Source organism: Phyllostomus discolor, chromosome 5 (genome assembly GCF_004126475.2).
Source record: "Phyllostomus discolor isolate MPI-MPIP mPhyDis1 chromosome 5, mPhyDis1.pri.v3, whole genome shotgun sequence".
Lineage (NCBI taxonomy): Eukaryota > Metazoa > Chordata > Mammalia > Chiroptera > Phyllostomidae > Phyllostomus > Phyllostomus discolor.
Window position 1 is genome coordinate 14,616,811 of NC_040907.2, and position 11,708 is coordinate 14,628,518.

The following is an 11,708-nucleotide window of genomic DNA, read 5'->3' on the forward strand; positions in this document are numbered from 1 at the left end:
CCTGGGCTCAGACACTGTAAGACCCAAGCATAAAATTAATTTGTCTGTGGTATGGAAGGCAGGTTTGGGGCCACAGGACTGGCCCCACTCTGTGGCCCTTATCAACACCCTCTTCTCTCTGGGCCTTGGCTGCCGTATCTGTGACTTGGGGTCTTCAAAAGATTTTTAAGAGGTGAAATGACTGGATGCTAAGAAAATGCTTGGGAAAATAGAAGTCAAACCCCTACTACACAACCCTTGCCTCCCAGGACTTCAATCTACTTGGAATATGCAACACATGATGACAGGGGGCAGGCAGGGGGCATCCGGGGCGTTGGGTCTTTGGTGCTATGGCAGATAAGGGAGATTTTCTGATAAGGAACAGGACTTGCGGGGTCTCAGAGTCGGGAAATCACTCCAGAAAGATCTGCCACCCTGTGCCAAAGAGAAGCAAGGGATGAAGGGACTCGGCTCTCTGCTGCCCGGTTTAACCATCTTGCCTTCTGTCCACCTTGTTCTCCGAGGGAAGGGTGTGTGTGGGTGGGGTGGGGTGAGGGAAGGTTATTGCCATTTACGTGACACGCTTACATGAGGCAAGTTGATCATTAGCCCCACGTTCTAGATAAGGAAACGAAAGACTGCTTATGCCACTGGGTTGGCCGAACAGTGTGTAAGACCCAAGCATAAAATTACTTTGTCTGTGGTACGGAAGACAGAACTTGCCCAAGGGAAAAGAAAAACAGTCTCTTCCCCTCTAAGTAATCAGCAGAGGGGACCAACCACTTCCAAATGTCTATCATTCACCTTTCCAGTCAATGCTCTTAGCCCAGAACCCCACACATCATAAGTGTTCAAGAAATGAAAGTTCTCATCACAATCACCATGATTATTAAATTTACTACTACACAATCATCGCTGAGGATGCAAAGGTAAATAAAACTCCTTCTAGTCTTTGAGGAATTCAGTCTAGTGAGAGGGAAGGGGAGGTTGCAAAAAAATGATCTCTGACACTTGTTCAGCGTGGCCATTCCCACAGCCCTCTTCACCCCACCTCACTGAATTCTGCAAGCAAGCTCATGAGGAGGGCATTTGTCCCATTTTAGAGATAAGGAAACTGAGTCTCCGTGGGCTCCGATGACTTGCCCAGACATTGTAAAATATGAAACATGAAATAAAATAATTTTAGGAGGAAAAAACACTTTATTGGATGAACAGAGAGGTGTTACAGAGTGATAAAACGTACTGATTAGGTAAGGCACAGCGCCCGCTGCCCTGTTTTACGAACGCCAACAGAAAAGACAGCTTTTCCAGAATTTAAAAACCCAGCCAGGCTTCCTAGAGCTCTCATTTATGGGGCGAGGGCTATGTGCTTGGCACTTTCGATGTGTTTCTCTAATTCTCACAAAGGTCCTCCAAGTTAGACGTGGCCGCCACCTCTCACAGATGAGAGGCCAAGGCTCAGAGCGGTGAAGCTGCGTGCCTGGGTCGCACAGCGAGGAAGGGATAGAGCCAGGACCCGGGGCCCGGGCTCCGCCGCTCAGGTTAAGGGCTGGGGCCAGGACTTCCTCCCGTGTTTGGTTTTGCCAAGCACCATGCTCGAGCTGAGAGGTGAGCCCGCTTCCTTGCCTCACCCCGCAGAGCACGCGGGGTGGGCGGGCGGCGCAGGCGGTGCCGCAGGGTAAGAGGGCCTGCTCCAGCCCATTCGGGAAGCAGCGCAGTGACACATGGCCTTCTCAGAGCATACGTGTTGATGTGTGTGTGTACACACACATGCATGCGAGTGACTGTGTGAGGAGCTGGCCGTGTGCCAGGTCTCGCAAAGCTATGTGACAAAAATCTGTACACCTTCCTCCACTGTCAATTTTACTTAGAAAAATGAGACATTCTGATTTTATATTAAAGCACAGGTGGCTATCAAATGTATGAGAACAAAAACTTTCCAAAACACGCTCAGGGAGTGGATGACAACTGGCGTTCGGGGCCGAGCTCCAGTCTAAGCGTTCCGTGCGTTCATTAGTTTAGTCCTCAGAGTGACCGTCTGCGGCAGAGACTTCCGTGTGCCCATTTCGTGGAGGCAGACGCCGAAGCCAAAAGACGTTAAGTAAGTTGTGCAAGTTCACACAGCTAGTAAGGAAAGGAGTTTGGGCACATACAGGCATTTTCATTTTCATGGCCAAATATTAGACATCTGCTACCCACTGTTTGTTCTACTGGAAGTCTGCACACGGATGTGAGTGGGGAATGATGACGAAGCAGCAGCTGCGGCCACTGGACTTCCTCTTGATAAAAATTATAAGGGCTGCCAATTGCTAGCAGCTTACCTGTGTCGGGTTCCCTACCTCTGTTGTCTTATTTCATGCCTACGAGAACCCTGTAGAAGTGACTATTTGGAGTTCTCCAGGTGAAACACTGAGGCTCAGAGAGGTGGTGTCCCTTAGCTGGTCACACAGGTCTGTGTGGCAGCGACAGGGTTACAGCACAGGTCTCTCTGATGACAAACGGCTGCTCGTGCTCATGAGTGTACCACCTCTGGTCTCCTGGTCCCCTGGCCTCCGAGTCACCCGCCCCATCCCAGCCCCCAGCCCCCAGTTTCTTCCAGATAGGGGTGCTTCCATGAGTGAGCTGGTTCTGGCTCGGGCTGAGCCTGCAGAGGCTCACAGGGTCTGAAGCTCTGTCATCCCACCAGCTGATAACACATGTGCCATGCAGTCATTACACATCCCAATAGTGAGAAAGTAGCAGCTGGGCCCTGACTGGGAGCATGAAGATCCGGCCTTTAACCCCTAGGTCTGTCTGTGAGGGCATCTTCCCACATGACTTTGGGTGAGTCACTTCCTCACCCTGGTACTCAGTTTCTCCATCTGTGAAATAGGAATAACAATACCCACCAGCCATGACTTACATGACTTCTTAGGTGCTTTTTACATCAATTCCTCACTAAGTCCTCACCACAACTCTGTGGACAGGTTCCAGGCAGGATTATGGGGAGACACTGAGACCCAGAGAGGTAAAGAGCTTGCCCACGGTGGCAGAGCCTGGGAGTGGAGGCGCTGGGCTGGAGCCCCCCTTTTAGTCCCTGTGCTATTCCTCCAGGCACCGGGCTGCCCTGGGCGTGCGTGGAAGGGCCTTGATGAGCACAGATGCTGGACAGTGCTGAGGTGCTGTGTGACTGGGTTATGCCAACAACACTAAGGAAGGAATTATGTTAGGAATTTGACAATGATCCCCAGCCAGCTCCACGGCTGGGGGTCACACAGGACCTACCAAGTGCCAGGTGCTATACATATGTCATCTAATGTAACCATGCAGCAATCATGTGGGGCTCTGAGAGGACAAATGACTTACCCACGGTGGCATAGCTGCTGCAGAGCAAAGCTGTGACTGCAATCAGCATCCGTCTGATTCTTAGACTCACGGCAAGTGCACCAGCAGGACCGCAGTGGCTGGGAGAGGCCAACTCTGTAGGACCCACTGGTTTGTGCAGTTTCTAAAGAGCTGCAAATGGCAACAGAGCTGGGTGTGCAGGTGGTGCTGCAGCCCCGGGCTCCAGGGGTGAAATGGGGGCAGCACACCGCCACCCCCTGCACCCCCTATTACCAGACACTTTCCTGACACTCTCTTTGTGTATGGAGACAAATCTGCAGTGGAAAATGCAATTGACAGGATGTGGGACCAACATTTAGGCCCCTGGGTGGCTCATCTGGATGAAAACCTCGATGGGAGCTGGGATCAACCCTTCATGCATCTGGACACATGGCAAGACCTGCCAGGGGCCCCTGGTGTGAGTCAGGGTGTGTGGGGGGACAGGGGCATGTGGTTGTCTGTCCCACTGGTCTCCAAATCCTCATCTCCTTTCTGCAAAACCTATAGATCCCATATCCGGATGTCTTGTCCCCCCCTAACCCCCACCCACTTTTTGAGGCTAGAACTGGCATAGGCTGAAAACAAAACCAGGTTTAGGAATAACCTGGGTCAGTGAGCGGGCGGGTAATTCTGGGGAGTCTGCCGTGCCTTGGGTACCCTCATTGCCACACAACACACACTTTTAGCCCTAAACCAACCATTTGCCAGCTGGCCAGCGACCATCTCAACTTAAGAGTAATGAGTTCCATATGTTTCCATAAGAAACCAGCTAAGCTTTTCCCCAGCAGTTCTTAAAAAGTGTTTTCTCCCCTCCCAGGCTTCCAACGCAGGCTTGGCCACCCTTGTTTCATTTACTCCTAATGAGATGGGGAAGGAGGGGGCTGGGTGGCAATGACAAGGAGACAGTGCCTTAGGGAATCACCATTCCCTGACTTCACATTTCCAGATCCTCGGGGTGAGGGGGTGTGCAGTCCTCCAGCCCCTCGCAGCCCCTCCGTGCGAGCTATGGGTGAGAGCTCCAGTCGTCCCATCTCCAAAGTGGGAATAGCAATCCCTGCTCAGGGTAGGCTGAGTACCCCCCAAAGAGCCCTGGGTGGGAAGCTGGCAGGCTTGGACTTGATGACTGTCTCATGTCGTGTGTCCCTGAGCAGGCTCCTGCCCCTCTTGGGTGGAACTTATGACCTCTAAGGGCCCTTCCGTCCCTGACAGGCTGTAGATTTACGAACAAATGGCAGAAGGTACAGGGAAGAGCACTAACTCACCTGTTGAATACGGGTGGCTCCAGGCTCCGGTCGGTGGAAGCCTAAGGTCTCACTCACTATGGCCAGTCTGGGCTGCCTTTGACCACAGTCTGGCCCAGCGAGGGCTCCTGCCTCCAGCTTCTGGCACCAAGCAGGGGTGGGATGGTGCTGAGGAGGACGGGGAGGGTCCCCCCATGGCTGGTCAGTCCCACCACCGCTTGGGTGGTGTAGGAGTGGGCTACGGCCAGCCCCCAGCCGTGGAGGGATGTGAATCCGAGTTCAGAGGGCTAAGGCACCCCCTCCCCTTATCTGGCTTGTCCAAGGCAACCCCCAAATCCTGGTCTCAAGATGACCTACCACCCTGGTCTGGACCAACCACTGGAAACTACACTCACTAAACTTGGCCACTGATGCTACTCAGACTAACCCTCACACCCTGTCGGTTAACCCAGGACACACACTGGCTGCTGCCGACTGCTCCCCACACTTAGCCCCAAGCCCTGCCCAGTCAGGCTGAACCCCAACTCTGTCCACGCTCTGGCCCCTCACTCTTTTAGACTGATTCCTGATTCGGGTCACAAAGCAACCACTGCCACTAACTGACCCTTAGCAGGAGAAATAATCAGAGAGCAATTAGATGCTGAACTCGACGAGTGAAACAGGACATCAGAGAGGAGAGACTGAGGCGGGGTGGGGAGAGAGACTGGGATGGAGCGCAGAGGCTTCCCGCAGGACCCCCGCGGGCCTGGGGCCACACTCCGAAGGTCGGAGAGGCCTTGTGCGGGGCACGTCGCAGGCGCTCGAGGAATGCGAGTTGCCTGACAGAATGAAGGAAGGAAGGAACGGGGTGCGAGCCAGGGCTGCCGCCCGGCCGGCCGGGGCAAAGCTGCAAAGCTGCCGAGGCAGGAAGCGGGATGGGGGCGTGCCGAAGCTGCAGCGGCCGGAGCGCAGCTGGGGGCAGCGGGAGAGCAGTCGGGTCAGCGACTCCGCTGGGTGGGGGGCCCCCCAGGCCGGGAGGCTGGGAACCGGGAGGCCACGCTGCTGGCAGAGCGGCGGGGGCGCCGCGAGACTCCGGATGGGCTGGGAGCCCCGCCCGCAGGCTGCGGAGGGAGCCGGAGCCAGAGCGGAGCCAGAGCTCAGACATCCGGGCGCCAGCGAACACCTGCGAGCGGCCCCCAGGGCCCGCGGGGGGAGCGCGGGTCGCCCGGGCCGAGGGCGGGCCGAGGGCTGGCCGAGGGGCGGGGCCGGTCGACTCAGCTCAGCCAGGCTCGGGTCCACGTGGGTCGGGGCTCCGCCCCTGCCGGGCTGCGGAGAAGCGGTCGGTGGGGAGCGGCTCTCTCCTCGCTGGGCCGGGGCCTGGCAGAGGGGGCCCTGAGAGGTATCTCTGAAGGAAAGAGAGGGCGACAGGAGGTTTAGGTGTAGCCTGGGGAGTAGAGAACAGTGGGGGCCACGAGACGTGATGAGGCCGGGAAGACAGAACTGCCGGCCCGTCCACAGCCAGGAAGAGCTGTAACTGGGCTCGGAAGGGCACCGCTGTCTCCGGTGTAAAAGGCCTAGATTCGAATCACGGCTTTGATGCTTAGGAACTGTGTGGACACGGGCAAGTTACTTTGTTTTGCGCCTTTCTCCTATTTACAAAGTAAAAATTCCTTCCAAAAGTAGGTATTTTAGAGCTGATGGGCTAATGACCGTTCAGACACACAATTAATAGTGAACACTGTATTTCAGGGAGCCTGGTAGATGTTTTAGGCGTGTTATCTTTAATCTGGACCACAAAACTGTTAAGGGGGGGTACCATCATCCTTTTAACAAATGAATGGGAGGCCTCAGGTGGCCACCTGAGGTCTTTCTCGTTCAGCGAGCACCCGCTGGGGTCCAGCGCCCAGAATGGAAAGGGAAAAGAGCTGGCCTCCAGTAGAGGTGAGAACATGGGCTTTGAAGCTAGATGCAGGTGGAGTTTACTAATCCTTGCTGTGTGACTTGGATCAAGTTATTCGGCTTCTCTGGATGATTCCTCTGCAAAATGGAAATAATGATACTTTTCTGGATTATGGTGAGGATTAGAAAAACTAAGATACAGTAGAGCCTGGCATTTGGTAGGCACTGGATAGGTGATTCTGACAGAAGACGCTCTCTTCTTTCTGCGAGTTTTCTGTCCCAGGGCCAAATTGCTTTCACTCTCTAAGGACTCATGAATTGGTGTGCTGGTTTCAGCTTTTGTCTCAGCCACCTGAACAGCTCAGTCTCAGCAGAGCTAACAGGCAATTTCCTTGGAATTAGCTTAATAATACCTTGTAGGTGTGTGATGCATTTCAAAGAACTTTCCCACCATTATCTTCTGTCCAGGGAGGCAGTAGGACAAGAACCGCCAGCTGCTGGGCAAGGGCAGGGAGGCTTGGAAAAGTGAAGTGGCTTGCCCATTCTAGCCTTCTTCGGCACCACAACTTCTGAGCAAGCAGGAAGCGGCATACTGGAGCAAAAAGGGTACAGAACCTTGAGTTCAGTGCCTGGTTCTACTGCAACTAATGCTGTAATGTGGGGCCAGGTGCCTCAGAACTGTATCCTCAAGGTCAGCAATTTTATACCAATGTGAAAACAGGCTCAGTTATTCAGTTGAGTATGTGGCAGTGCAAGGACTTGCACCCCTGTGTGGCTGTCTCGGAGCCAGCACAGCACACCTGGCTGGTGACCCAAGACAGACCGGGCCTGGGTCTTGTATCTCATGGTTTGAGACAAGAGTTCCTCACATGAAGACTGAGGGCTTCCCAGGGGACTGGGGATCTGCTATTGCTCTGCAAAGTTGTGTGCGTGTATTTGTGTGTTTATTTTCTGAAGAGTGTTCATACCTTCCATTAGATCATCAGAGGAGACTGGGAAACAAGTTGAGAACCGCTGGTCGGCTGGGAGGATGGTTGGCAAAGGCAGGTTGCTTACCTCCCCTCCAGATGCCCCTGTTCACCCCTGAAAGCAAGCTCACCAGGGTTAAGGCGTGAAGGGTGATGTGAGCTGTTTGTTATGAAATATTAAACTAACTCATGCCAGGGGCCAACACACAGATGAGATCATATCATAAACAAGAATCTAGTGAGGCCAGATGCCTGTGGAGCCCACCTGGGGAGCTGCCAGGTAAGAGGCAAACTGGCATGGATTGGGGGCTTGGCCCCATGGGATATCCAGTCTTGGACCCTGCTCCTCCGTGTCACAATCTTAGTCACTGTAGTTAAGACTGAAATTCCATTCCTGCCTCTCCCGGGGCTGTGATAATCTGGCTAAGACTCATTATCAACTGAGCCTCAGTTTCTCCATTTCTGAAGTAGGGATAAAGATGCTTGCTCACAGAATAGGCTCTCTATAGAGGTGTTTGGGAAGGAAATAGCACAGGTGTGAGGGTACAGGGCCTCTTCATCCAATTCCCCGTCCAGGGTCAATTCTTCAACTAGCTGACAGTAGGGAAGGGATTGGTACTAGTACTTTCCAACCAGCACCAAAATCCTGATCAGAGTGTCTGGGGATTTGAGAGAAGAGACCTGTTTTCCAATTTTGGAGGCCCCAGAGCAAGCCCAATCAAAGAGCGTGAGGAAGGAAATGAAACCAGACCGATTCATCTCTGAAATGGGTCTATGAACCACCACCCTGTCTGGGCACCAGGTGAGGCTCCTCTCTTCCCTGTCCCATGCTAGAAAGACACAAATAATTAATGGCAGTGAACTAAGACAGCCATCTGCTAGTGCAGCAAAAAAAAAAAAAAAAAATCCCAGGGGACTTACTGGGATTCAGACTTGATTTCTATCCTGAGCTCCCAACTTGCTGGGCGAACTTGTATCAGTCACTTCCCCTCTCCAGTCTTCCCTCATCTGTAGCATGGGGGGCCAGGGCCAGGACATTCTCTGCATCCAACCCTCAATGGATGTAGGGCTCCCATCGTGAGCCCCTTCCACTCCCCCCTCCACCCCAGTGTTAGTTGGTCATTTCCCCACCTCCCTTTTAAGGAAATAAATAAGTTTGGTTTTCCCAGGCTCCGAGAGGGATCTTTATTCCCCCTAAATTCAGCCTCGTGAGACTGTTACTAGCACTTTCGGAATCAAATTACACACACAAGTGTTTAAAAACCGTTTATTATGCAAAATGTTAACTTTTATAAAAAGTTTAATAATATACATCACTTGGTCACAGAAAGTCACCTTCCTGCAAAAAGGTACAAAAGCTATATACTCTATTATAGAGTTCATAATTAGGGCCACAGAGCCTTTTCCCGAGGAGACCAGAAGACCAGCTCTACTGCTGCCTTGGCAGTTTGGAGAGCAGCCACTCTCCCCCCACTCCCACCCCCACACTCTGAAAGACAGTCTTTAAAACTTGGGGGTGGGGTGGGGCTGGGTGACGTTGCCCAGCTGGTGCCCAGAGCTAGCGCTGGCTCTTTAGGCCACCCAAGTTCACAGTCCTTCGCTCCCGGGCGCCAGGTCCAGCCTCGAAGCAGGGGCTTGGGGAAGTCAAATGGGCAGGGAGAGGCTGGGGCCCATCCGTGCTCTGGAGCTTCGGGCCATAGAGTCCTGGGGTCCTGGGTCCCAGGCGGAACGGGCGCCAGCACCTGCGTTCTGGGCGGGGGAGGAGAGAAGACCAGTGAGTCGTCAGTTTCCGGCGAGAGAGCCGAGGCGGGGGCCGTCCGCAGACTGGCCGGCGCCAGGGAGGAAACTTGGTCTCTACCTCCAGTTGATAACTCTGCGCCCCACGCTGCCCCCACCCAGTTGGCGCCAAAGGACCACAGGCGGAGCTTGCGCCACCCCTCCCTCTTGGAACTGACACTAGATGGGAGGGAATTGAAAAAGACACAGCTCTCTTTACGACTCCAAGTTACTAACAGACGTCTATTTCATGCAGGAGGACCTGCAAGTACTTTCTTGGGTCTTTGGCCACTGGGGGAGGGCAGGAGCAACGTGCGTTTAAGGTTGAAACACACACAAGATGAAAATTGGTTCCATCATTCATGTGGTATGATCACGGGCTAGTTACTTGTCCCTGGCCTCGGTTTCTCTAAATAGAGAGAGTGGTAATATCTTAAAAAGCCTACCAACTCCAAGATTTACTGTGTAACCACTACCGCGCCTGCACCCCCACAGCCCCCGAAAAGGTGGGGATACTCACCTGGAGATGCCAGGACGGCCAGGTCAGTGGCAGAAGCTCCTCTTGTCGTTGGAGATTACAAGTTCAGGAGAGAGCTCGGCTGTCTGAGAGAGAAGGAAAAGAGAAGAGAGTTAGGTATATGCAGGTATGGCACTTGGGAGTTCCCAGGAGTGCAGCAGCATCCCCAGTCCTGGAACTCAGCCCCGCCCGGCTCCCGCGCACGCCCGAGCGTACCTGGATAGGAAGATGCGGGCCGTCTGGGGGTCCAGGGGCGGGTTCGGCCAGGACCACCTGCAGGTCGAGGATGTAGTCGATGACGCGCTGCAGGATTTCCACCTGGCTAAGCTGAGTGCCTCGCGGGACTCCGGGTACCAGTTCCCGCAGGCGTGAGTAGCAGTGGTTCATGTCGTCGAGCAGGCTCAGCGGCTCCTCGGCTGCCGGGCCCTTGCCGCGGCCCCGCGCGATAGCTAGGCTGCGTTCAGACAGGCAGCACACCGCCTCGTAGCAGCCGCGCACTGGACTCAGCGCCTTCATGTTGAGGAATGAGGTTGGAGATCCCGAAAGTACAAGCAGTGAAAACACAAACCTTACAGCAGCCTGCTGTGCGCGCACGCTCTCCAGCGGCCGGTACTTATAGAGCCAGCCTGGAAGGCACGGCCTGTTATGCAAAACAGCCCGCCTCGGCCCCGCCCCCTCCGGCCAAGGGCGTTCACAACGCGGTTAAATTGCAAACAGGCTTTCTTCGGCGGGTCTGACGCCGAATACCGCGGAGTCGCGGATTCAAAGAATGAGGAAGCGCTGATACTGGGGAGAGGCTGGCCTCTTTGCCAGCAAGGATTTCAAAAATCACTTAAAACCATTAACTTTAAGAATTTGCCTTTTCCTGGCAGCGACCCAGATCTTTGAGCTCCCCTGCCCCCTGCCAATCCACCCACAGCCCAACACTAGTTCGAACCCACAGCTCCTCTGAGGTCATAAATCCCTGAACAGCAAAGAAGCTTTTTTTTTTTTTCTCAAAAGCAAAGATTTTTCAAGGGAAACTTGTAAGGAATTAGTGCCGCCTTGTTCCCCAATTTGCTGTTCGTCTGACCTCCAGACTCACTGGCGTCAGGAATTATCTTGTGACCAGAGGGGAAAAAAATTAATTGCGGTGAAGCTGAGGTTACAATGAAGAAAACAGATTTGGGCTAGGCGCTGAGATTACAGGAGGAGGAGGGGAAAGGGATCTGAGCAAAAAACATTATTTGAGCAACAGGAGAAAAGAAAGAAAAAGGAGACTGAATCAGTGCTTTTTGCTTGGGAAAGGAAAAGAGCCACCATCCTCGGGCCTCATGCACATGTAACTGGCATAAGGAGCCAAATACATGCCCAGTTACGTTTCAGCAATGAGTTTGATTTGATTAGAATTTTGGACAGTTCTGAATCAAGGAGGGGCAGTGACAGAAGGGATGATTTCTATATAACTGTTTTAGGAGCCACCCATGGAGTCAACACATCTCTTAACTCTTGCTTTCTCCTTTCCCCCCTTCTCCAAACACCTCTATGCTGAAAACAGTAGTTTGGTGATACCATAGCTCTATTGTCTATCTCTTCATGCTATGAAATGGCAGGCCACCTGGACTTGATTATTCCTGGCCCTGATGAAATAGCTCCAGTTCTATCTGGGAGCCCAGGAAAGGGACCAGAGAACAGGCAAGTAGAGCCCTGTATTGCAACAGGACATTCATTCCATTCAGTAGCTTGCACTTGTCTTCTTATCACTTCCTAGAACTTTTGGGAATTTGCAGCCTTAAAATGCTGGTTTCATCTTGACACTGACCAAGTAGGATCCCCCAATGGTTGCTTCCTTAATCGACCAGTTGGTAGATACTTATGGAATCCCTTCACATAAAGCAGTAGCTCCTGTTCTCAAGAATTTCACAATTTGGGGAGACAAGATTAACACAGGAAACAATTAAGAGTTCTATAGCATGTGACACTGATTAACAGGACAATGCGAGCTCA

General features: G+C 53.1%; 1 protein-coding gene across 1 annotated transcript; it reads right to left on the reverse strand.

Annotated features, from left to right (window-relative positions):
* Positions 1 to 8,681: 8,681 nt before the first annotated feature.
* On the reverse strand, positions 8,682 to 10,320 carry LOC114497808 (DNA-binding protein inhibitor ID-3). Its single transcript, XM_028513725.2, has 3 exons — positions 9,939 to 10,320; positions 9,726 to 9,808; positions 8,682 to 9,178 (listed from the first exon to the last, which is right to left on the reverse strand). Exons 1-2 carry the CDS (start codon positions 10,236 to 10,238, stop codon positions 9,749 to 9,751), a joined length of 360 nt encoding a protein of 119 aa, XP_028369526.1. The 5' UTR covers positions 10,239 to 10,320; the 3' UTR covers positions 8,682 to 9,178; positions 9,726 to 9,748.
* Between the last annotated feature and the right edge of the window lie 1,388 nt (positions 10,321 to 11,708).